This window comes from Cetorhinus maximus, chromosome 26, assembly GCF_964194155.1.
Source record: "Cetorhinus maximus chromosome 26, sCetMax3.hap1.1, whole genome shotgun sequence".
Taxonomy (NCBI): Eukaryota; Metazoa; Chordata; class Chondrichthyes; order Lamniformes; family Cetorhinidae; genus Cetorhinus; species Cetorhinus maximus.
This window is the reverse complement of record NC_135904.1, coordinates 39,086,677-39,114,028: the sequence shown is the minus strand read 5'-3', so window position 1 is coordinate 39,114,028 and position 27,352 is coordinate 39,086,677. Positions and strand designations below refer to the sequence as shown.

General features: G+C 45.1%; 1 protein-coding gene across 1 annotated transcript in view; it reads right to left on the bottom strand.

The window, feature by feature from the left end:
* The window catches only part of ankdd1a (ankyrin repeat and death domain containing 1A), a 205,709-nt gene that overhangs the window by 153,499 nt on the left and 24,858 nt on the right, over nt 1-27,352 (bottom strand). Inside the window, exons 5-6 of the mRNA XM_078530501.1 lie at nt 7,607-7,711; nt 6,817-6,916 (exon numbers count right to left, since the gene is read on the bottom strand). Of these exons, the coding sequence (XP_078386627.1) occupies nt 6,817-6,916; nt 7,607-7,711 (205 nt within the window). The remainder of the gene's footprint in view (nt 1-6,816; nt 6,917-7,606; nt 7,712-27,352) is intronic.

The following is a 27,352-nucleotide window of genomic DNA, read 5'->3' as shown; positions in this document are numbered from 1 at the left end:
ATTGACCTAAAAAGTTCTCCTGTACACATTTCAAGAAATCAACTCCATCCAAGCCCTTAACACTATGTCTTTCCCAATTAATGTTGGGAAAGTTGAAATCACCTAATATAATTACCCTATTGTTATTGTTTTTACACACCTCCGCAAATTGTGCACATATTTGCGCCTCAATTTCCCACTTACTATCTAGGAGTCTATAATAAACACCTAACAATGTGGCTGCCCCTTTTTTATTCCTAAGCTCTACCCACAAAGCTTCATTCGATGCCCCCTCCAAGATATCATCTCTCCTTACATAGAAACATAGAAACTAGGAGCAGGAGTAGGCCATTCGGCCCTTCGAGCCTGCTCCGCCATTCATTATGATCATAGTAACTGCAGTAACTGACTCCTTAACTAATAATGCAATGCCTACTCCATTTCTACCCCCTCCCCTGTCTCACCTGAAGATTCTATATCCCGGAATGTTGAGCTGCCAATTCTGCCCCTCCCTCAACCACGTCTCAGTGATGGCTACTATATCACAATTCCATGTGTCAATCCTCACTCTTAACTCATCCATTTTACCTGTAATACTCCTGGCATTAAAGTAGAGGCCATCCAGCCTTGCCTTACTCCCTTGAGACTTAATGCAACTGTATTCCCTCTGACTTGATTGTTTTACTGTATTGTGATGTGTCCCTATTCTGCTAACATTCTGTGTCCCCTCCCCCTGCTGAATTAGTTTAAACTCCTCCCAACAGCACTAGCAAACCCGCCCACAAGGATGTTAGTCCCACTCTGGTTCAGATGTAGACCGTCCCGCTTGTACAGGTCCCACCTTCCCCAGAAACGGTCCCGGTGATCCAGGAATCTAAAACCCTCCCTCCTGCACCAACTCTTAAACCGCGTACTCATCTGTGCTATTCTCCTATTTCTGAGCTCGCTAGCACGTGGCACTGGGAGTAATCCAGAGATTACAACCCGAGAGGTCTTGCTTTTTAGTCTACTGCCTAACTCCTTGAATTCTTGATGCAAGACCTCATCCCTCTTTCTACCTATGTCATTGGTACCAACATGTACCATGACCTCTGCCTGATCACCCTCCCCCTTCAGGATGCCCTGCAGCCGTTCAGTGACATCCCAGACCCTGGCACCAGGGAGGCAACACACCATCCTGGAGTCACGTTGATGGCCACAGTAGCACCTATCTGTTCCCCTGACTATAGAATCCCCTATTACTATTGCTCTTCCTCCCTTCCTCCCCTCCTGTACAGACAGGCTGCTTGTGGTGCCAGAAGCTTGGCTCTGTCTGCACTCACTGGAGGAACCAGTGCCCTCATCAGCCTCCAAAATGGAATACAGATTTGCGAGTGGGACCCCAGGGGACTCCTGAACTACCTGCCTGTTTCTCTTGGACTGCCTGGTGGTCACCCATTCCCTTCCTTCCTCAAGGATATCCCGGAGACATCCCAAGGTGCTTTTCAAAGTGTGTTTTTAAAAATTTGTTCACAGGATGTGGGCTTCGCTGGCTGGGCCAGCATTTAATACCCATCCCTAGTTGCCCTTGAGAAGGCGGTGGTGAGCTGCCTTCTTGAATCGCGGCAGTCCATGTGGTGTAGGTGCTGTTAGGAAGGGAGCTCCAGGATTTTGACCCAGCGACAGTGAAGGAACGGTGATATATTTCCAAGGCAAGATAGTGTGGGCCTTGGAGGGAAGCTTTCAGGTGGTGATGTTGACATGCATCTGCTGCCCTTGGCCTTCCATGTGGTAAATGTTGCGGGTTTGGAAGGTGCTGTCAAAGGAGCCTGAGTGAGTTGCTGCAGTGCACCTTGTATATGGTACACACTGCTGAGACAACGCGTCAGTGGTGGAGGGAGTGAATGTTTAAGGTGATGGATGGGGTGCCAATCAAACAGGCTGCTTTGTCCTGGATGGTGTCGAGCTTCTTGAGTGTTGTTGGAGCTGCACTCATCCAGGCAAGTGGAGAGTATTCCATCACACTCCTGACTTGTGCTTTGTAGATGGTGGACAAGCTTTGGGGAGTCAGGAGGTGAGTTACTCACAGCGGAATTCCTACCATCTGACCTGCTCTTGTAGCCACAGTATTTATATGGCTAGTCCAGTCCAGTTTTTGGTCAATGTTAAGTCCCAGGATGTTGATAGTGGGTAATGCAGCAAGGGTAATGCTATTGAAAGTCAAGGGGAGGTGGTTAGATTCTCTCTTATTGAAGATGGTCATTACTTGCCACTTACCAGGCCAAGCCCAAATATTGTCCAGATCTTGCTGCATACAGACATGGACTGCTTCAGTATCTGAGGAGTCGTGAACGGTGCTGAACATTGTGCAATCATGAGCAAACATCCCCACTTCTGATTTTATGATGGAGGCAAGGTTATTGATGAAGCAGCTGAAGATGGTTGGGCCCAGGACACTACCCTAGGGAACTCCTGCATCAATGTCCTGGAACTGAGATAATTGACCTCCATAAAGCACAACCATTTATCTTGGTGCTAGGTAAGACTGCACAAATTGGAGAGTTTTCCCCGACTCCCAATGACTTCAGTTTTGCCACACTTGGTCAAATGCTGCCTTGAGGTCAAGGGCAGTCACTCTCACCTTATCTCTTGAGTTCAGCTCTTTTGTTCATGTTTGGTTTAAGGTTGCAATGAAGTCAAGTGCTGAGTGGCTCCGGTGGAACCCAAGCTGAGCATCAGAAAGCAGGTCATTGCTGAGCAAGTGTCTTTTGATAGCACTGTCGACGATGCCTTCCATCACTTTGCTGATGATTGAGAGTAGGCTGATGGGGCGGTAATTGGCCAAGTTGGATTTCCCCTGGTTCTTGTGGACAGGACATATCTGGGCAATTTCACACATTGCCAGTTAGTTGCTAGTGTTGTAGTTCCGGAGCACAAGCCTTCAGTACTATTGCCAGAATGTTGTCAGGGCCCATAGTCTTTGCAGTGTCTAATGCCTTCAGCTGTTTATGAATATCATGTGGAGTGAACTGAATTGGCTGAAGACAGGCACCCCTGATGCTGGGATCCTCATGTGGAGTCCGAGAAGGATCATCCACTCGGCACATCTGGCTGAAGGTGGTGGTAATGCTTCACCCTTGTCTTTTGCTCTGATGTCCTGTGTTCTCCCATCATTAAGGATGGGGATATTTTTGGACTCTTCTCCTCCCACTGCTTTACTGTCCTCTGCCATTCACAACTAGATGTGGCAGGAATGCAGAGCTTAGATCTAATCCATTGGTTGTGGGATCTCTTAGCTCTGTCTATTGCTTGTTGCCTCTGCTGTTTGGCAAGCAAGTAGTTCTGCATTGTAGCTTTTGGGGGGGTGGTGGCATTGTGATTTTGTCACCGAACTAGTAATCTAGAGACAAAAGCAAAATCCTGCGGATGCAGGAAATTGGAAACAAAAACAGAAAACGCTGGAAAGACTCACCAGGTCTAGTATCATCTGTGGAGAGAGAAACAGAGTTAATATTTCAAGACTATCTGAAGAAGGGTCATACAGACTTGAAACGCTAACTCTGTTTCTCTCTCCACAGATGCTGCTAGACCTGCTGAGCAATCCAGAGAGTCAGGGTAATATTCTGGGGACCCGGATTTAAATCCTACCATGGCAGATGGTGGAATTTGAATTCAAGCAATAACAATCTGAATTGAGCATGAAGCCGTTGTCGGATGTCATTAAAAACCCACCTGGTTCACTAATGTCAATTAGGGAAGGAAATTTGTCGTCCTTACCTGGTCTGGCCTACATGTGACTCCATATCCACAGCGACTCCTAAATGTCCTCTGAAATGACCGAGCAAGCCACTCAGTTGGATCAAGCTGTTAGAAAGTGAATAAGGAATGAAACTGGATGGACCACCCAACATTGATCTCGGCACTGGAAACGACAACGGCAAACTCAGCCCTGTCGACCCTGCAAAGTTCTCCTTGCTAACATCTGGGGGCTAGTGCCAAAATTGGTAGAGCGGTCTCACAGATTAGTCAAGGAACAGCCTGACATAGTCATCCTCACGGAATCATTCCTTACAGATATTGTCCCAGACACCACCCATCACCATCCCTGGGTATGTCCTGCCTACTGACACCCAGCAGAGGTGGCAACACAGTGGGATAAAGTTGGGAGGGAGTTGCCCTGGGATTCCTCAACATTGACTCCAGAACCATGAAGTCTCATGGCATCAGGTCAAATATGGGCAAGCAAACCGCCTGCTGATTACTGCATACCCACCACCACCCCACACAGCTGATCAATCATTATTCCTCCACGGTGAACACCACTTGGAGGAAGCACTGAGGGTGGCAAGGGCGCAGTACGTACACTGGGTGAGGACTTCAATGTTCATCACCAAAAGTGGTTCGGTAGCACCATTCAATACAGACTGAGATGGCCGAGTTCTCAAGGACAGAGCGATAGACTGGGTCTGCAGCAGGTGGTGAGGGAACCAACAAGAGGGAAAACCTACTTGACATCATCCTCACCAACCTGCCTGCCGCAGATGCATCTGTCCATGACACTATCAGTAGGAGCCACTGTTGTACAGTTCTTGTGGAGACGAAGTCCCATCTCCACATTGTGGATACCCTCCATCGTGTTGTGTGGCATTGTGGGCCATCAGCAGCAGCAGAATTGTACTCAAGCACAATCTGTAACCTCATGGCCCAGCATATCCCCCACTCTACCACTACCACCAAGCCAGAGGATCAACCCTGATTCAATGAAGAGTGCAGGAGGGCATGTCAGGATAAGCACCAGACATAGCTAAAAATGAGGTTCAACCTGGTGAAGCTACAACACAGAACTACTTGCATCCAAACAGCATAAGCAGAAAGTGGCAGACTAAGCAATTCCACAACCAGTGGATCAGATCTAAGCTCTGCAGTCCTGCCACATCCAGTTGTGAATGGTGGTTGACAATTAAACAACTTACTGGAGGAAGAGGCTCCCCAAATATCCCCATCCTCAGTGATGAGGGGACCCAGCACATCAGTGCAAAAGATAAGGTTGAAGCATTTGCAATCTTAGAGTGGATGATCCATCTCAGCCTCCTCTGGAGGTCCCCAGCTTCACAGATGGCATCACTGGCATCTACCTGGCAATGTGGAAAATTGCCCAGGTATGTCCTGTGCACGAAAAGCAGGACAAATCCAACTCAGCCAATTACAGCCCCATCAGTTTACTCTCGATCATCCGTGATAGATGGGGTCATCAGCAGTGCTATCAAGTGGTGCTTGTTTAGCAATAACCTGCTCACTGACACTCAGTCTACTTGTCGCCAGGGCTACTCAGCTCCTGACCTCATTACAGCCTTGGTTCAAACATGGACAAAAGAGCTGAACTCCAGAGATGAGGTGAGAGTAACTGTCCTTGACATCAAGGCAGCATTTGACCGAGTGTGGCATCAAAGAGCCCTAGCAAAACTGGACTCAATGGGAATCAGGGGGAAAACTCTGCTGGTTGGAGTCATGCCTAGCACAAAAGAAGCTGTCTGTGGCTGTTGGAGGTCAATCATCTCAGTTCCAGGACATCACTGGAGTTCCTCAGGGTAGTGTCCTCGGCCCAACCATCTTCAGCTGCTTCATCAATAACCTTCTTTCCATCATAAGGTCAGAAGTGGGGATGTTCACAATGTTCAGCACCATTCACGACTCCTCAAACGCTGTAGCAGTCGATGTCCAAATGCAGCAAGACCTGGACAATATTCTGTCTTGGGCTGACAAGTGGCAAGTAACATTCACACACATGTGACCATCTCCAACAAGAGAGAATCTAACCATCATTCCTTGACATTCAATGGCATTACCATGGCTGAATCCCCCACTATCAACATCCTGGAGGTTACCATTGGCCAGAAACTGAACTGGACTAGCCACATAAATACTGTGGCTACAAGAGCAGGTCAGGGGCTAGGAATCTCTGGACACACATTGGTCCAAATGTTGGTGGAGCTCGCTGCTTTTCCTTGCATTGTGCCATAGAATCTCTTAGATTCACTAGAATTCGTAGTGACTCAGTTTGATTTCTCATCTGAACACAACACTCCTTCAGTGTTGCACTGAACTGAGCCCAGAAACCCAAAAATAGAAATACCCTACAGGGTATCCTGCTTCTATCTTCACATTCCCATTAAACTGCTGACCACCCAACATTCCTTCCTGGCCCATTGCTCGTTGACATTGTAAACATTCTCTCATCAGGTATCAAAAACACCATCACCCTCACATCCACAAAAAAGGCACCCTTGCCCCCACCGTGCCTGCAATTTAACATCCAACTACTCTTTCCTCGCCAACATCTTTGAATGTCTTATCAGACTTTTTGCCCAAATCTCCCACTGTTTGAATCCCTCCAGACAGGCTTTTCCCATTCCACCTAGCAACCTAAGCAACATTAGCAGCCTAATTAAAGTCAAGGCCATGACGGTGTGCACTGTCCTTCTTTACCCTCTGGACAAAGGTGGCAGCATCATCTCCTCTCCCACCTTGTTTAATTCTTATTCCTGTGTGTAAATCTTTTCATGGCCCTGACCCACTCTATCCCCAGAACTCACTAGCCTTCAGTCGCTGGAATTTCCTCCTTAAACCCTGCTGAACTCTACACCTCTCTTCCTACCTTTAAGGCTCTTCTTAGAATCCACCCCTTTGAACAAGGTTTTGGTTATCCTTCCTGATAACTCCTCCTTTCACCCTGTGTAATTTTCTTCAACGATGCTGTGAAGCGCCTTGGAACATTTTTCCATGTTCCTGTGATAACGGTGAGTATAAAAACCCCACACTGACAGTGAACTTAGTGAGCTCAAACCTTTGTCATACTGACCTTGTCCTTCAAGCCATGGACACAGCCTGAGCCAATTAAGAATTCCACCACCTCTAGGTTGCCACAACTTGCTGCAAGATGTAATGCTGTTCGTTGCATCTGTAAAGAGGTAGCTTTTGTCATAAATTAGCATAAACAGAGTGAAATAAACATTACAGAATAAAAGATGAAACAAATATGGATGTTCACCTGTTCTAGGGGATTGCTACACCATGCCCTGTATACCCAGTACCCTTGTGCTTACTGAGCTACACTGGCTCCTGGTCCATCAATGCATCCATTTTAAAATCCTCATCCAAGCCTTCAAATCCCTCCATGGCACCATCCTTCCATATCTCTTTAATCTCCTCCAACCCCACAACCCTCCCAGTGCTTTGCATTCCTCCAAATCTGGACTCTTGTGTTTCCTCAATTTCCTTTTACCTTAAAGCAGGAGTGGTGGAAATTCAAATAGCTTTGGGAAAGGAATTTCAGAGCTAAGAGCCTAAACAACTGAAGGCATGCACAAGAGGCTAGAATTTGGAAGAACACAGTTCTTAGGGTGTTGCAGGACTGAAGGAGGTAACGGAGATACTCTTACATGAATTCCTGATATCTCCGTTACCTCCAAGAGTATCAGCAATTAGACTCAGGCATCTGGAATTCAGGGGTTCATGTATGAGCATTGGGAATTCAGGCGTATGTTTCCATCGTTATTCAATGTTGAATTCCAGATATTGGATCTCGTAAGAAAAAAATCTAATTTTGTAAAATTAACCCTAAACTCTTCAAATGGAAAACATTACTTACGTTGTCAGGTTTGTCCAGCCACACATTTTCCAGGTCTTCCAGAATAAACTCCAGAATCTTTATATGGCCTCTCTGGGCTGCACAAAGCAGTAAATTTAGGCCGTTCTGATCCAAGAAAATAAGGGATTCAAACTAATTAAACTTTATTCACGTAACATAAACCAAAACTAAACCGTACTCACAATACACACCCAAACAAAATTATATTCATAACACACATTCTAAGTCACATGTGGATCATATTCCTGCAGGGAACAATTCAGCATTAAGGAACAGGGGAATAAAGTTAAATGAATCAGTTAGAGAATCGTGGAATCATAAATGGTTACAGCATAGGAGGTAATTTGACTTATTTGATTCCATGCCAGTTCTATGCAAGAGGAACTCAGCTAGTCCCACCAGCCCCACCCTTTCCCCATAGGTCTAAAATTGTTTTTTCTTCAAATAACTGTCCAATTTACCTTTAAAAGCTATGATTGAACCTGCCACCACTACACTCTCAGACAGTGCATTCCACATCCTAATCACTAGTGTAAAAAAACATTTCCCCGTGTCTCCTTTGGTTCTTTGCCATTCACCTTAAATCAGTGTCCTCTGGTTCTCAACCCTTCTGCCAATGGGAACAGTTCCGCCCCATCTATTCTGTCCAGAACCCTCATGGTTTTGAGCAACTCTATCAAATTTCCTCTCAACTTTCTCTTCAGGAGAACAAGCTTCTCTAATCTACTTATATATTTGAAGTTCCTTATTCCTGGAACCATTCCCATGAATCTTTCTGCACCTTTCTAATACCTTCAAATCTTTCCTAAAGTACAGTGCCCGGAACTGAATACAATACTCCATTTGAGGCCAAACTAATGTTTTATAAAGGTTCATCATAACTTCCTTGTTTTTGTACTCTATGCCCCTATTCATACAGTCCAGGATTTCATATGTCTCTTTAACCACTTTGTTAACCTTCCCTGCTGCCGTCACTGATTTGTGCACATATACCCTAGACACACATTGTATCCTGTATTTCATGTTGCCTCTCCTTATTCTTCCTACCAAACTGAATCACTTCGTAGTTTTCTGCATTAAATTTCATCTGCCACATGCCCACCCATTCCACCAGCCAGTCTTTTGTCCTCTTGAAGTTCATCACTATCCTCTGCACAGTTCATATTGCATTTGCAGATTGTGATATTGTGCCCTGTACACCCAAGTCTAGACCATTAACATGCTGTAGACTGTGCCATTTTTTTGGCGCTAAAAATTATGTTTAGGCCTACACTGAGTATATGTCGACCCCTCCCCTCCCGCTTTTCTGCCAAAAAGTGCTAGACTCATATCAAGAGTCAGCCTCAGTTTTACACCTCAGAAATGCAAGCTTTACTCGCCTTATAAGTTAGCCCAGGGGATCAAGCAGGCGATACAGGCCATGTTGTTAAGAAGATACCTGGGAGTTTAAGACACGCCCACACAGAGTAGACCACCTGTGGTGAACGACGAACAGAAATGGATCCTACGGTAAAAATAATTAAATATAAAGCTGGTTTCAAGCTAAACTTTGTAACATTTGCTAACTCATCAAATAACTGTGCTGCAGCGAGGGAATTGGATATTGGTGAAAAACTGGTGTGAGAATGGAAGGAGGAATCCACTCTGAAAAAGATGCCCAAGACCATATGCACGATGGGAACAGGGACCAGCCACTGGCCTGATTTTAAGAAGCATTGGAAGGAGGCTTCTAAAATCACCAGGATTGTTGCACTGACGCCAGAAATTCAATGTGTATATTTTTTTTATTCATCCACGGGACGTGGGCTTCGCTGGCTGGGCCAGCATTTATTGCCCATTACTAGTTGCCCTTGAGAAGGCTGTGGTGAGCTGCCTTCTTGAACCGCTGCAGTCCGTGTGTTGTGGGTACACCCACAGTGCTGCAGGATTTTGCACAAGCAACAGTGAAGGAATGGCAATATATTTCCAGTTCAGGATGGTGAGTGTCTTGGAGGGAAACTTCCAGGTGGTGGTGTCCCCGTCTAGCTGCTGCCCTTGTCTTTCTAGATGGTAGTGGTTGTGGGTTTGGAAGGTGCTGTCAAAGGAGCCTTAGTGAATTCCTGCAATGCATCTTGTAGATGGTACACGCTGCTGCTACTGTGCGTCAGTGGTGGAGGGAGTGAATGCTTATGGATGTGGTGCCAATCGAGTGGACTGCTTTCTCCTGGATGGTGTCAAACTTCTTGAGTGTTGTGGGAGCTACACAGATCCAGGCAAGTGTGGAGTATTCCATCACACTCCTGACTTGTGCCTTGTAGATGGTGGACAGGCTTTGGGGAGTCAAGAGGTGAGTTACTCATCGCACTATTGCTAGCCTATGACATGCTCTTGTGGCCACAGTATTTATATGGCTAGTCCAGTTCAGTTTCTGGTCAATGGTAACCCCCAGGATGTTGATAGTGGGGGATTCAGTGATGCTAATGCCATTGAACATCAAGAGGCGATGGTTGGATTCTCTCTTGTTGGAGATGGTCATTGCCTGACACTTGTGTGGTGCGAATGTTACTTGCTACTTGTCAACCCAAGCCTGGATGTTGTCCAGGTCTTGCTGCTCTTGGACATGAACTGCTTCAGTATCTGAGGAGTCACGAACGATGCTGAACATTGTGCAATCATCAGCGAACATCCCCACTTCTGACCTTATGGTGGAAGGAAGGTCATTGATGAAGCAGCTGAAGATGGTTGTGCCAAGGACACTACCCTGAGGAATTCCTACAGTGATGTCCTGGAGCTGAGATGACTGTAGCATGACTGATGACTGAAATGCATGTAGCATTCGAAACAAAACAGATGAACTGATAGCACAAAAAAATAAATAAGTACCATCTGATAGCTATTGCAGAGACATGGCTACAGGATGACATAGATTGGGAGCTGAATATTGAAGGGTATGTGACTTTTAGGAAGGACAGGAAGCTATGAAAAGGTGGAGGGGCGGCTCTGTTAATTGATGACGGTATTAGAGAGGGATGACTTAAGTTCAGGAAAATAGGATGTAGAAGCGGTTTGGGTTGAGATGAGGAAAGATAAAGGCAAGAAGTCACTTGTGGGAGTGGTGTACAGGCCCCCTAATTGTAACTACACAATAAGAGACAATATAAAAGAAGAGATAATGGGAGCTTGCCAGAAAGGTACAGCAATAATCATGGAGGATTTTAATCTACATATAAACTGGAAAAATCAGATGGGAAAAGGTAGCATAGATGAGGAGTTCATAGAATGTTTTTGGGATAGTTCCTTAGAATAGCACATTCTGGGGCTAACCAGAGAGCAGGCTATACTAGACCTGGTATTGAGCGACAAGATAGGATTAATTGATAACCTCCTAGTGAAGACACCCCTAGGTAGCAGCGATCATAATATGTTTGAATTTTACATTCATTTTGAGAGAGAAATGAGTGCATCCAAGACTAATATTTAAAACTTAAATAAGGGCAATAATGAGGGCATGAAAGCAGAGCTAGCTAAAGTGAACTGGCAAATGAGGTTAAGGGATATGTCAAAAGAAGTTCAGCGACAGACATTTAAAGGGATATTTCAGAATACACAGAATAGATACATTCCAACGAGAAAGAAACATTCCAAGGGGAGGGCCCACCATCCGTGGTTAACTGAGAAAGTTAAAGACAGTATCAAACTTAATGAAAAAGCATATCATTGCGCAAAGACAGGTGGCACATCTGAAGGGTGGAAAGAATATAAAGGACAGCAAACAGCAAAGAACGACAAAAAGATTAATGAGGGAAAAATTAAAGAATGAGAGAAAGCTAGCTAGTGACATAAAGACTGATAGTAAGAGTTTCGATGGATATTTAAATAAGAAAAGACTTAACAAAGTGAGCATTGGTCCTATTGGGAGCGCGTCTGGGGAATTGGTAATGAAAAGTAGGGAGATGGAGGATGAATTAAACAGGTATTTTGCTTCGGTCTTCACTATAGAGGATGCAAGTAACATCCAGGGAATAGCTGGAAATCAGGAAATGGGAGGGAGGGAGGAACTGAGAGAAAGCTAGCTAGTGACATAAAGACTGATAGTAAGAGTTTCGATGGATATTTAAATAAGAAAAGACTTAACAAAGTGAGCATTGGTCCTATTGGGAGTGCGTCTGGGGAATTGGTAATGAAAAGTAGGGAGATGGAGGATGAATTAAACAGGTATTTTGTATTTTGCTTCGGTCTTCACTATAGAGGATGCAAGTAACATCCAAGGAATAGCTGGAAATCAGGAAATGGGAGGGAGGGAGGAACTCGGGAAAATTACAATCACCAGGGAGGTGGAATTGAGCAAATTGTCGTGGCTGCGGGCTGACAAATCCCCAGGTCCGGATGGACTTCACCATAAGGTCTTGAAAGAAGTGGCTAGTGAGATAGTCGATGCACTGGTTTTAATTTTCCAAAATTCCCTAAATTTGGGGAAGGTTTCCTTAGATTGGAAAATGGCAAATATAACCCCTTTATTCAAAAAGGGAGGGAGACAGTAAGCTGGAAACTATAGGCCAATTAACCTAACATCAGTCATAGGGAAAATGTTAGAAGTTATTATTAAAGATGTTATAGCAGAGCACTTAGAAAAATCAAAGGCAGTCAGGCAGAGTCAACATGGTTTTGTAAAAGGGAAATCACGTTTAACCAATTTATTAGAGTTCTTTGGAGGAGTCACATGTGCTGTGGGTAAAGGGGATCCAGTGGATGTATTGTACTTAGATTTCCAGAAGGCATTTGATAAAGTGCCACATCAAAGGTTATTGCAGAAAATAAAAGCTCATGGTGTAGGGGGTAACATATTGGCATGGATAGAAGGTTGGCTGGCTAACAGGAGGCAGAGAGTTGGCATAAACGGGTCTTTTTCTGGTTGGCAGGATGTGATGAGTGGTGTGCCACAGGGATCAGTGCCGGGGCCTCAAATTTTTATAATTTATATAAATGACTTGAATGAAGGAATGGTGGCTAAATTTGCTGACGACACAAAGATAGGTTGGAAAGTAAATTGTGAAGAGGACATAAGGCGGCTACAAAGTGACATAGATAGGTTATGTAAGTGGGCAAAGATCTGGCAAATGGAGTATAATGTGGGCAAATGTGAAATTGTTCATTTTGGCAGGAAGAATAAAAAAGAAGCTTATTATCTAAATGGTAAGAGGTTGCAGAGCTCTGAGATTCAGAGGGATCGGGGTGTCCTTGTGCATGAATCTCAAAAGGTTCATATGCAGGTACAGCAAGTAATTAGGAAAGTTAATAGAATGTTATCATTTATTGTGAGAGGAATTGATTATAAAAGTAGGGAGGTTATGCTTCAGTTGTACAGGACATTGGTGAGACCACATTTGGAGTATTTTGTACAGTATTGGTCTCCTTATTTAAAGAAAGATGTAAATGCATTTGAAGCAGTTCAGAGAAGGTTTACTGGACTAATACCAAGAATAGGCTGGTTGTCTTATGAGGAAAGGCTGGACAGGTTATGCTTCTATCCACTGGAGTTTAGAAGAGTAAGAGGCGACTTAATTTAAACCTTTAAGATCCTGAGGGGTCTTGACAGGGTGGATGTGGAGAGGATGTTTCCTCTCGTGGGAGAATCTAGAACTAGGGGTCACTGTTTAAAAATAAAGGGTCACCCATTTAAGACAGAGATTAGGAGAAATTTTTTCTCTCAAAGGGTTGTGAGTCTTTGGAACTCTCTCCCTCAAAAGGCAGTGGAAGCAGAGTCTTTGAATATTTTTAAGGCAGAGCTAGATAGATTCTTGATTAACAAGGGGGTGAAAGGTTATCTGGGGTAGGCAGGAATGTGGGGTTGAGGTTACATTCAGATCAGTCATGATCTTATTGAATAATAGAGCAACTCAAGGGGCCGAGTGGCCTAGTCCTGTAGGTACACCCACAGTGCTGTTAGGGAGGAAGTTCCAGGATTATTTTTTATTCCTTTATGGGATGTGGGTGTCGCTGGCTAGGCCAGCATTTAATGCCCATCCATAATTGCCCCAGAGGAGGTGATGATGAGCTGCCTTCCTGAACCACTGCAGTCCATGTGGTGTCGGTACACCCACAGTGCTGTTAGGGAGGGAGTTCCAGGATTTTGCCTGGTACCAGTGAAGGAACGGCGATATATTTCCAAGTCAGGATGGTGAGTGGCTTGGAGGGGACCTTCCAGGTGGTGGTGTTCCCATGTGTCAGCTGCCCTTGTCCTTCAAGATGTTAGTGGTCATGGGTTTGGTGCTGTTTAAGGTGGCTAGGTGAGTTCCCGCAGTGTGGATGTGGTGCCAATCAAGTGGGCTGCTTTGCCCTGGATGGTGTCAAGCTTCTTGAGTGTTGTAGGAGCTGCACTCATCCAGGCAAGTGGAGAGTATTCAATCACACTCCTGACTTGTGCCTTGTAAATGGTGGACAGGTTTTGGGGGGTTAGGAGGTGAGTTACTCGCTGCAGGATTCCTAGCCTCTGACCTGCTCTTGTAGCCACAGTATTTATATGGCTAGTCCAGTTCAGTTTCTGATCAACGGAAACCCCCAGGAAGTTGATAGTGGGGGATTTAGCATTGGTAATGAAATCATCAGCGAACATCCCCACTTCTGACCTTATGAAGGAGGGAAGGTGATTGATGAAGCAGCTGAAGATGGTTAAGCCTAGGACACTACCCTGAGGAACTGCTGCAGTGATGTCCTGGAGCTGAGATGATTAGCTTATAACAACCATAAACATCTTCCTTTGTGCTAGGTATGACTCTAACCAGCAGAGTTTTCCCCCTAATTCCCATGGACTCCATTTTGCTTGGGCTCCTTGATGCCACACTCGGTCACATGCTGCCTTGATGTCAAGGGCAGCCACTCTCACCTCTTAGAGCAGCGTGTTCTGGAACCAACCGGAGAGCAGGTTATATTAAACTTGGTACTGTGTAATGTGACAGTATTAAATAATGACCTCAGAGTAAAAGCACCCCAGGTAGCAGTGATCACAATATGATTGAATTTTACATTCAGTTATGAAAGGGAGAAGATTGGGTCTAAGACTGGTTTTTTAAGCTTAAGGGCAACTACGTGGGCATGAAAGCTGAGCTAGCTGATGTGAACTGGGGTACTAGGCTAGAGGCTGAATCAATCGAGAAGCAGTGGCAGACATTTAAGGGGATATTTTGGAATAGTCAGAATAAGTATATTCCTACTATAAAGAAACATTCTACAGGGAGGACCTGCCATCCATGGTTAACTGAAGAAGTTAAGGAAAGCATCAAACTTAAGGAAAAAGCATATAACTGCGAAGATGAATGGCAGGTCAGATCAGGATATAAATAACAGCAGAGAATGACTCAAAGGTCAAAGAAATAAATCACAGTATGAGAGGAAGCTAGTGTGGAATGCAAAAATGGATAGCAGGAGTTTCAACAGGTATTTCAAAAGGAAAAGAATAAGTAAAGTGAGTGTTGGTCCTCTATGGAGTGATAATAATAGATAATAAGAAAATGGCAGATGAAATGAACAAATACTTTGCTTCAAAAACAGAAAACGCTGGAAAAACTCAGCAGGTTTGACAGCATTTGTGGAGAGAGAAACAGAGTTGACATTTCGAGTCTGTATGACTTCTTCAGAGCTAAAGAGAAGTAGAAATGTGATGAAATTTATACTGTTTAAGGGGGGTGGAGCAGGTGAAGCTGGATAGAAGGCCAGTGATAGGTGGAGGCAAAGAAGAGATTGACAAAGATGTCATAGACAAAAGGACAAGGGTAGAGTTAATGGTAGTGGTAAGGGATAAAAAAAAAGTGCTGATAGTGGCATAAAGGTAAGAAAGCAGAACGTGATAACAGCAGGACAAGGGTAAGCACTCTGAAAAGAACAACATGAACAAGTAACAGATGGTCCTTGTGGGGATGTGGGGAGGGGGCGGTGTTGGGGGGAAAAAAAGGGATTGAAAATGGGATTAAAAGGGGAGGGATAAAAAAAATGAATGAATGAAAATAAAAATGAATAAAAATAAGTGGATAAAAAATAGAAATGAATATTGATAAAAGGGGATAAAAAAAGGGGTGAGGATGGAGGAGAGAGTTCATGGTCTGAAGGTGTTGAACTCAATATTCATTCCGGAAGGCTGTAAAGTGCCTAGTCGGAAGATGAGATGCTGTTCCTCCAGTTAGTGTTGAGGTTCTCTGGAACAATGCAGCAGGCCAAGGACGGACATGTGGGCATGGGAGCAGGGTGGAGTGTTGAAATGGCAAGCGACAGGGAGGTTTGGGTCTTTCTTGCGGACAGACCGCAGGTGTTCTGCAAAGCGGTCACCCAGTCTGCGTTTGGTCTCTCCAATGTAGAGGAGACCGCATTGGGAGCAACGAATGCAGTAGACTAAATTGAGAGAAGTGCAAGTGAAGCGCTGCTTCACCTGAAAGGAGTGTTTGGGCCTTGCATGGTGAGGAGGGAGGAGGTAAAGGGGCAAGAGTTGCACCTTCTGCGATTGCATGGGAAGGTGCCGTGGGAAGGGGATGAGGTGTTGGGGGTGATGGAGGAGTGGACTTGGCAAGTACTTTGCTTCTGTCTTCATTATTAGAGGATACAACAAACATTCCAGTAATAGCTGTAAATCAGGAGGTGGAAGGGGGAGGGAAACTGGTGAAATTACAATCACTAGGGAAGCGGTACTGAGCAAATTGATGGAGCTGCAGGCTGACAAGTCTCCGGGTCCTGATGGACTTCATCCTAGGGACTTAAAAGAGGTGGCTAATAAGGTCGTAGATATGTTGGTGTTAACTTTCCAAAATTTGTGAGATTCTGCAAAGGATGCATCAGAATGGAAAGTAGCAAATATAACCCCTCTATTCAAGAAGGAAGGAGCGCAGAAAACAGGAAACTATAGGCCAGTTAGCTTGACATCAGTCATGGTGTTAGAACTGATCATTGGTTCTTGCTGGGCACTTAAAAAAAGTCAAGGTAATCAGGAAGAGTCAGCATGGTTTTGTGAAAGGGAGATCATGTTTAACCAATTTATTGGAGGTTTTTGAAGGAGTAACATGTACCATGGATAAAGGGCAGCCTGTAGAGGTACTGTACTTGGATTTCCAGAATGCATTTGATAAGGTGCCACACCAAAGGTTATTGCAGAAAATAAATGCTCATGATGTAGGAGCAACATATTAGCATGCATGGAAGATTGGCTGGCTGGCAAAAAACAGAGCGTATGCGTAAATGGATCTTCTTCAGATTGGCAGGATGTGACAAGTGGAGACCCACGGGGATCTATGTTGGGGCCTCAACTTTTTACAATTTATATCAATGACTTAAATAAGGGGAGTGAAGGCATGGTAGCTAAATTTGCAGACGACACAAAGCTAGTTAGGAAAGTATGTTGTGAAGAGGACATAAGGAAGTTGCAGACGAATATAGATAGGTTGAGTGAGTGGACAAGGATCTGGCAAATGGAGTATAATGTGGGAAAATGTGAAGTTGTAAGAATAAAAAAGCAGAGTATTACTTAAACGAAGAAGACTGCATAATTCCAAGATTCAAAGGGATCTAGTTGTTTTAGCGCATGATTCACAAAATCTTAGAATGCAGGTACAGAAAGTAATTAAGAGAGCTAATGGAATGCCATCCTTTATTACCAGAAGAATTGAACATAAAAGTAAGAATGTTATGCTTCAGTTATACAGGGCATTGGTGAGATTGCATCTCGAATACTGCGTGCAGTTTTGGTCTCCTTATTTAAGGAAGGATATAAATGCGTTGGAGGCAGTTCAAAGGAGGTTGACTAGATACCTGAAATGAGTGAGTTGTTTTATGAGGAAAGGTTGGACAGACTGAGCTTGTTTGAACTGACTTTAGAAGAGTAAGGGGTGGCTTGATTGAAGTATATAAGATCCTGAACAGACTTGGCAAGGTGGACATGGAAAGGATGTTTCCTCTTGTGGGTGAGTCCAGAACTAGGGGGCACTGTTTTAAAATTAGGAGTCACCCTTTTAGGACAGAGATAAGGAGAATTTTGTTCTTCAGAGGGTTGTGCAACTTTGGAAATCTCTGCCTCAGAAGGTGGTGGAGGCAGGGTCATTGAATATCTTTAAGGTGGAGGTTCTTGTTAGGCAAGGGAATTAAAGGTTATTGAGGGTAGATGGGAATGTGAAATTCGAAACACAAGCAGATCAGCCAAGATGTCATTGAATGGCAGAGCATGCTCAAGGGTTCGAATGTCTCATTTCTGCTCCCATTTCACATGTTCACTCGATGGACTGGTCACTGTGTCTGGATGGCAGAAAACCGCCTCCACTGCCAAGTCCTGTTTTCTCAACTCTCAAATGGCCAATGTTCCAGGGGAGGGAAAAGGAAATGCTTCAAACAAGCTCTTCTTGGAGCACGGCAGCATTGACATTAATGACTGGGAGGAGTTTGATGCCGATCATTGAAAAGGGAGACAACTTGTCCATCAAGCTGCATCATGCTTTGAGTCCAAGCATTTTAATGATGAGGCAGAGCAGCGACAGAGAAAGAAAGGAAAACAAGCAACATCCTGCACTCCAGATCCCACTACCTCATGGGATGTCCTGCCCCATGTGACCAAAGATCTGTGGGTTGAGAATCGGCCTGTTCAGTCACGTGAAGACTCATGAGAGAAACTGACGATCCTAAGTAGGCATCGTCCTCCAAGGGACATCATACCAACCACATTGCCATCATCTATCCTCTCTAATAGCTTATTAAAATATTCAATCAAATTAGTTAAAAAGGATTTGCCTTTATCAAGTCCATACTGCCTTACAATAATTAACACACATTTATCCAAATGTTGGCGAAGCATTTGCAGTTCTCCAGTCCTCTGGCACCACCCCTGTATCTAAGCAAATTTGGAAAATTATGACCAGCGCTTCTGAAATAGACTTAATGAATCAGAAAAAAATCTCCTAATTTCTGTCTTAAATGGGAGACCCCTTATTTTTAAATTGTGTCCCCTAGTTCTCATAGTCCTCTGTGCCTCTCTCAGAAGGGGAACATTCTCTCAGCATCCACCCTGTCAAGTTTCCTCATTGCTTCAATAAGATCATCTCTCATTCTTCTAAACTCTAATGGATACAGGCCCAATCGGTCCAAACTTTCCCCATAAGGTCACCCCTTCATCTTAGGAATCAGTTGAGTGAACATTATGAACTGTTTCTGGTGCAATTATATCCTTTGTTAGGTAAGGAGACCAAAACTGTACAATGAAAAATTTTTGCTCTGGGTTGCTGCTTCTCCTTTTCCATAGCTAATCTAAACCTTATGATACAATGATCACTGCCCCTAAATGTTCTCCTACTGACACTTGATCCACTTGGCCCACCTCATCCAGCAATGTCTCCTTCCTCGCCAGGTTGGAAACATACAGATGTAGACAATCTTCCTGAACACACTCTAGAAATTCTTGACCCCTCTGCCCTTTATAATATTACTATCTCACTCTATATTAGGATAATTAAAGTCCCCCATTATCACTACTCTATAATTTTTGCATATCTCTAATTTCCTTGCAACTTGTCCCTCTACAGCTTTCCACTAGTTGTGGCCTATAGAATACACCCAGCCATATCATGGTATGGTATCTCTATTGTTACTTAGCTCTATCTGAGTAGATTGTGTCTTTAATCTCTCTAGGACATTCTCTCTCTCCTCTCTCTTCGAATTTGGTCCGTGATCAGGGTCAGCGGGGTGTGACTATGTGTGAGGCAGGTACGGGGATCCAGAAGGTAGCAGTGGAGGAGCATCAACTCTTGCAATTGTTCAACAGGTTTGAGGTTCTTGAAGCTTGTGTGGACGAGAACAGGGAGGATGGGCAAACTGACCGTAGCATCGTGGCGTAGGGGGCCATTTAAATGGCGGAGTTAAAAGGAATGTAGATGCAGCAAAACTGGAGTCATTGGGAATCAGGGGCAAACTCTCCACTGGTTGAAGCCATACTTAGCACAAAGGAAGATGGTTGTGGTTATTGGAGATTAATTATCTCAGTCCCAGGACATCACTGCAAGAGTTCCTCAGGGTAGTGTCCAACCACCATCAGCTGCTTCATCAATGACCTTGCCTCCGCCATAAGGTCAGAAGTGGGTCAGACCCAATCACTGACGATTAAACAATGTTCAGCACCATTCATAACTCTTCAGATACTGAAGACGTCTGTGCCCATTTACAGCAAGACCTGGACAGCATTCAAGCTTGGGCTATAACATGGTAAGTAACATTTGTACCACACAAGTGCCAGGAGATGACCAGCTCCAACAAGAGAGAATCCACCCATCTCTCTTTGACATTCAATGGCATCATCATCGCTGAATTCCCCACTATCAAAATCCTGGGGGTTACCATTGACCAGAAACTGAACTGGACTAGCCATATAAATACTGTGGCTACAAGAGCAGGTCAGAGGCTAGGAATTCTGCAGACAGTAACTATAAGTCCATAAGACCATAAGACATAGGAGCAGAAATTAGGCCAATCGGCCCATCGAGTCTGCTCCGCCATTCAATCATGGCTGATAAGTTTCTCAACCCCATTCTCCCGCCTTCTCCCTGTAACCTTTGATCCCCTTACCAATCAAGAACCTATCTATCTCGCTCTTAAATACATTCAATGACCTGGCCTCCACAGCCTTCTGTGTCAATGAATTCCATAGATTCACCACTCTCTGGCTAAAGAAGTTTCTCCTCATCTCTGTTCTAAAAGGTCTTCTCTTCACTCTGAGGCTGTGCCCTCGGGTCCTAGTCTCTCCTACTAATGGAAACATCTTCCCCACGTCCACTCTATCCAGGCCTTTCAGTATTCTGTAAGTTTCAATCAGATCCCCCCTCATCCTTCTAAACTCCATTGAATATAGACCCAGAGTCCTCAAACGTTCCTCATATGTTAAGCCTTTCATTCCTGGGATCATTCTCGTGAACCTCCTCTGGACCCTCTCAAGGGCCAGCACATCCTTCCTGAGATACGGAGCCCAAAATTGCTCACAATATTCTAAATGTGGTCTGACCAGAGCCTTATAAAGCCTCAGCAGCACATCCCTGCTTTTATATTCTAGTCCTCTCAAAATAAATGCCAACATTGCATTTGCCTTCCTAACTACTGACTCAACTTGCAAGTTAACCTTAAGAGAATCCTGGACTAGGACTCCCAAGTCCCTTTGCACACCAGATTTCTGAATTCTCTCCCCATTTAGAAAATAGTCTATGCCTCTATTCTCCCTACCAAAGTGCATGACCTCACACTTCCCCACGTTGTATTCCATCTGCCACTTTTTTGCCCATTCTCCTAACCTGTCCAAATCCTTCTGCAGCCTCCCTGCCTCCTCAATGCTACCTGTCCCTCCACCTATCTTTGTATCATCTGCAAACTTAGCCAGGATGCCCTCAGTTCCTTCATCTAGATCATTAATGTATAAAGTGAAAAGTTATGGTCCCAACACTGACCCCTGCGGAACTCCACTAGTTACCGGCCGCCATCCTGAGAAGGAACCCCTTGTCCCCACTCTCTGCCTCCTGACAGACAGCCAATCCTCTATCCATGCTAATACCTTGCCTCTAACACCATGGGCTCTTATCTTACAGAGCAGCCTCCTGTGCGGCACCTTGTCAAAGGCCTCTTGGAAGTCCAAGTAGATAACATCCATTGGTTCTCCTTTGTCTAACCTACTCGTTACCTCCTCAAAGAATTCTAACAGATTTGTCAGGCATGATCTCTCCTTGATGAAACCATGCTGACTTTGCCTAATTTTACCATGCACTTCCAAGTATTCTGAAATCTCATCCTTAATAATGGGCTCTAAAATCTTACCAACGACCGAGGTCAGGCTAATCGGCCTGTAATTTTCCGTCTTTTGCCTCACTCCCTTCTTAAACAGGGGGTTACATTAGTGATTTTCCAGTCCTCTGGGACCCTCCCTGACTCCAGTGATTCCTGAAAGATCACCACTAATGCCTCCACTATCTCTTCAGCTATCTCCTTCAGAACTCTGGGGTGTAATCCATCTGGTCCAGGTGATTTATCAACCTTCAGACCTTTCAGTTTTCCTAGCACCTTCTCCTTGGTACTCACCTCTGCCCCCCGACTCTCTTGAACTTTGGGGATGTCACTCATGTCTTCCACTGTGAAGACTGACACAAAGTACCTATTCAGTTCCTCTGCCATTTCTTTGTTCCCCAGGTAGACTGGGAAAATCAGGTTGGTAGTGGATCCCAAGAAAAGGAATTTGTGGAATGTCTACGAGATGGCTTTTTGGAGCAGCTTGTGGTGGAGCCCACTAGGGAACAGGCAATTCTACATTTAGTGATGTGTAATGAGGCAGATTTGATAAGGGAGCTTAAGGTGAAGGAACCTTATTCATTTTCCAGTGGCCCAATGTCCGCTTTTGCCTCTCTCTTACCCTTTATATATCTAAAAAAAAAACTCTTGCAATCTTCTTTTATATTATTGGCTAGTTTACCCTCATATTTAATCTTCTCCCTCCTTATTTCTTTTTTAGTTGTCCTCTGTTGGTCTTTGTAGGCTTCCCAATCCCCCGGTTTCCCACTGCTCTTCGCCGCATTGTATGCTTTCTCTTTAGCTTTTCTGCTGTCCCTGACTGACTGACTGAATTTTTGCTGTGTCTCCCAAATTACTCCCAGAAACTCCTGTCATTGCTGCTCCACTGTCTTTCCTGCTAGGCTCATCTCCCAGTCAATTCTGGCCAGCTCCTCCCTCATGCCTCTGTAGTTGCCTTTATTCAACTGTAATACCGTTACATCTGATTCCAGCTTTTTCCTCTCAAATTGCAGGGTAAATTCTATCATATTATGGTCACTTCCTCCTAAGGGTTCCTTCACCTTAAGCTCCCTTATCAAATCTGCCTCATTACACATCACTAAATGTAGAATTGCCTGTTCCCTAATGGGCTCCACCACAAGCTGCTCCAAAAAGCCATCTCGTAGACATTCCACAAATTCCTTTTCTTGGGATCCACTACCAACCTGATTTTCCCAGTCTACCTGCATATTGAAATCCCCCATGATCACTTTCTTACACACCTTTTCTATCTCCTGGTGTATCTTGTGCCCCACATCCTGACTACTGTTCAGAGGCCTGTACATAACTCCCATTATGGTTATTTTACCTTTGCGGTTCCTCAACTCTATCCACACGGATTCTACATCATCTGTTCCTACATCATTTCTTGCTATCGATTTAATTTCATTTCTTACTAACAAAGCAACCCCACCCACCTGCCAACCTGCCTATCTTTTCAAGAGGATGTATATCCTTGGTTATTTAGCTCCCAGTCCTGATCCCCTTGCAGCCATGTCTCCGTAATGCCCACCACATCATACCTGCCAATTTCAATCTGCGCCACAAGCTCATTTACCTTATTTCGTATACTGCGTGAATTCAGATACAACACCTTCAGTCCTGTATTTCCCGTCCCCTTTCTCATTGTTGTCCCTTTATCTGATGTGCTTGAAGTTAGATTCCTAGCCCTTTCCAAACACTCTGTCCTATTTTGTGTTCTGGAGACTTTAATAGCCTCTCCTGGGCTCTACTTTCTTTTCAGTTTTTTCATAATTTTCCATGAAGTTGAATCCAACCCCTCACATGCTAACCTGCTGCTTTGTTTCCCATTAGTCATGCTTCTTGGAGTTTTACCCTCCCCCCCCCCCCCCCCCCCCCCACTTTCTAGTTTAAAGTCCTGTTGACCACCCTATTTACCCTTTTCACTAGAACATTAGTCCCAGATCGGTTCAGGTGGAGACCATCCCAACGGTACAGGTCCCTCCTGTTCCAATACTGATGCCAGTGCCCCACAAAATGGAACCCCTCTTTCCCGCACCACTCCTTTAGCCACATGTTTACTTCCCTTATTCTCGTGTCCCTATGCCAATTTGCACGTGGCTCGGGTAGTAATCCAGAGATTATAACCCTTGAGGACTTGTTCTTTAATTTAGTTCCTAGTTCCTGATAATGCCCAAACAGGTCCTCTTTCCTAGTCTTACCTATGTTATTTGTCCTGACGTGGACCACAACAACTGGATCCTCCCCCTCCCTCTCCAATACCCTTTCAAGCCGGTCAGAGATGTCCCTCACCCTGGCACCGGGCAGGCAACATACCATGCGGGACTCTCGATCCTGCTTACAAAGGATGCTATCAATTTCCTTAATTATAGAATCCCCTACAACTACCACTTGTCTTTTTGCTCCCCCCTCTTGAATGGCCTCCTGTGCCACGGTGCCGTGGTCAGCTGGCTCATCCTCCCTACAGCCCTCTTCCTCATCCACACAGGGAGCAAGTACCTCATACCTGTTGGACAAGGTCAAGAGCTGAGGCTCCTCTGTTCCTGAACACAGGATCTCTCTACCTGCCTCACTTGCAGTCACACCCTGCTGACCCTGACCACTGACCGAACTTGAGGTACTTAATCTACCGGGTGTGACCGCCTCCTGAAACAAGACGTCCAGGTAACTCTCCCCCTCCCGGATGTGCCGCAGCGTCCGGAGCTCTGACTCCAGCTCATCAATTCTGAGCCGAAGTTCCTCCAGCAACCAACACTTGCTGCAGATGTGGTCACTGCAGCTCGCAATGGGATCTGCCAGCTCCTACATCATACAGCTACAGCACATCACCTGCCCAGCCATCTCGACTTAGATAATTAATTTATTAATTAGCTTTGCAATTTTTTTTTTCAAACTTGGTGCAGATTTCCTCCCAACCAATCAGGTCACAGCTTTCCTGTGATGTCACTTTTTCAGTTTTGGCTTCAGTTACTCTGTGCCCCGAGGTCACCGCTCCGGTGCTCCTCCCTCCGAGTCTGCTCCCTAGAGACAAGGCCGCGAATCCCCGAGGTAAGCTTGATTTATACTCACCACTCTGGTGCTCCTCCCTGGAGACAAGGCCGCGAATCCCCGAGGTAAGCTAGATTTATACTCACCGCTCCGGTGCTCCTTCCTCTGAGTCTGCTCCCAGGATTACTCACCAATCAGCTGCTTTTTCTTTAAAATCCACTTTCAGAACAGTGTCCCTCGCAGGTCTGTTGCACTCCTGAAGGCACTGCCTCTTACTCTCTTTTTTTTAGGTTTGAGGAGGAGGGAGGGATGGAAACACTACAGCAATGTAATGTTTGGGGCCATTCTGTTCTTTGACAGTGGGTCCTCCTCGGTTCCCTCCTGAGTCGCGGTGGCTGTGATGACTTCTCCCAGAATGCTTCAGTCACTTCTCATCCGCGCCCTCTGTTGGATCACCTCCTCACTCCCCAAAGCCTTTCTCAAGGCTCAACTTTGGAGTGTGATGGAATGCTCTCCACTTGCCTGGATGCGTGCAGCTCCATCACACTCAAGAAGGTAACCTAGAAGGTCAAGGGCAGCAGATGCACAGAAACACCACCATCTTCAAGTTTCCCTCCAAGCCACTCACCATCCTGACTTGGAACTGTATTGCTGTTTATTCACTGTCGTTGGGTCAAAATCCTGGAAATCCCTCCCTAACAGCACTGTGGGTGTACCTACATCACATGGACTGCAGCAGTTCAAAGGTGGCTCACCACCACCTTCTCAAGGGCATTAGGGGTGGGCAATAAAAACGCTGGCCTAGCCAGCGATGCCCATGTCCTGCAAAAGTATAAAAAAGTAAGGGATAATATAGTTAGGGGGATAGATACAGTTCTCTGCGGCCAAAAGTGAGAGACCCAAAGGCTGTGTTGCCTGCTGGGACAAGGTTATGGACATCTCTCCAGGGCTGGTGAAGAATTTGGATTGGGAGAGCAAGGATGCAGTTGCCATGATCCACGAGGGTACCAACGGCAAGGGTAGGACTAAGAAGGAAGTTCCGCTGAGAGTCTATGACAAATTAAAAAGTAAATTAAAAAGCAAGAACCGGAAAGGTAATAATTTCCAGATTACTACCTGAGCTATGAACAAATTGGCATAAGGTAAACTAGATCAGAGAGTTGAATGTGTTGATCAAAGATTGGTGTGGGAGAAATGGATTTCAATTCATAGGACACTAGTACTGAGGAAAGAGGGAGCTGTACTTTTGGGATGGCCTTTACCTGAACTGTGCTGGGATCAGTGTATTGGCAAATCATATAACCAGTTCAGTGGAGATGGCTTTAAACTAAATAGTGCAAGGGAGGGTTCACATGAGGGGAGTTTCGAAAAGTTAAAGAAGAGCAGAAGGCAGGGTAATGACAGATGAAGTGATAGAGAAGATTCACTAAGCTGTTAGCTGCTAGTTCCAGGGAGCAGAGTCGGAGGGCGGAGTTCCAGAGCGGTGAGTATAAAAACCTTACCTCGGGGATTCGCAGCCTAGTTCCAGGGAGCAGAGTCGGAGGGCAGAGTTCCAGAGCGGTGAGTATAAAAAACTTACCTCAGGGATTCGCGGCCTAGTTCCAGGGAGCAGAGTCGGAGGGCGGAGTTCCAGAGTGGTGAGTATAAAAACCTTACTTCGGGGATTCGCGGACCTTGGGTCTTATAAAAAAAATTTAAAGTGGCGTCACGGTAAATCTGCGACCCGATTGACTGGTAGGGAATCTACACTGAATTTGAAACTAAAACATTGTTAAACTAATTAAACCAAATAAATTAATCAATAAGTAGGGGGCATCTAGACCAGAAGCAGGTGATTACTGTTCTTAGAAGTTAGCATTTATAGTAGAAATCTAGCCCTAGGGAACATATAGTTAATAAGGAGTCAATAGGCAGTTATTAGACTTAAATTAATTTATTAAATAGTTCTAGAAATGGCAGTTGCTGGGGTGAAGTGCTTCACCTGTGGGATGTGGGAAATCTGTGGCGTTTCAAGTGTCCCGGACAACTACATCTGCAGGAGGTGTACCCAATTGCAGCTCCTCACAAACCGCAGTAGTTGGATGCACTTAGGAGCATTCATGTGGCGGAAAGCGTCATAGACAGGAGTTTTGCAGACGTGGTCACACCCAAGGTACAGACACTTAGATGGGTGACCGCTAGAAGGGGCAGTCAGTCAGTGCAGAAATACCCTGTGGCTGTCCCCCTCTCTAACAGGTATACTGTTTTGGATACTGTTGGGGGAGATGGCCTATCAGGGGAAAACAACAGCAGTAGCCAGAACTGTGGCACCACGGCTGGCTCTGTTGTTCAGCAGAGGGGGGTCAAAGCACAAAAGAGCAATTGTCATAGGGGACTCTATAGTCAGGGGCTCAGATAGGCACTTCTGTGGTCGTGAAAGAGACACCAGGATGGTATGTTGCCTCCCTGGTGCCAGGGTCCAGGATGTCTCTGATCGGATACGGGACATTCTGAAGGGGGAGGGAGAACAGCCAGAGGTCGTGCTACACATTGGTACTAACGACATAGGCAGGAAGAGTGACGAGGTCCTGCAGCGGGAGTTCAGGGAGTTAGGCAGAAAGTTAAAAAACAGGACCTCTAGGGTTGTAATCTCAGGATTACTCCCTGTGCCATGTGCCAGTGAGGCTAGAAATAGGAAGATAGTGCAGCTAAACACATGGCTGAACAGATGGTGTAGGAGGGAGGGTTTCCGATATCTGGATCATTGGGATCTCTTCTGGGGCAGGTGGGACCTGTACAAGAAGGATGGGTTGCATCTAAACTGGAGGGGCACCAATAGCCTGGCTGCGAGGTTTGCTAGTGTCACTCGGGAGGGTTTAAACTAGTATGGCAGGGGGGTGGGAACCAGAGCAATAGGTCAGCAGGTGAAATAAATGACTGGGAACTAGTGAAAATGGCCAGTAGGACTAAGAGGAAGAGCAGGCAGGGAGAAATTAC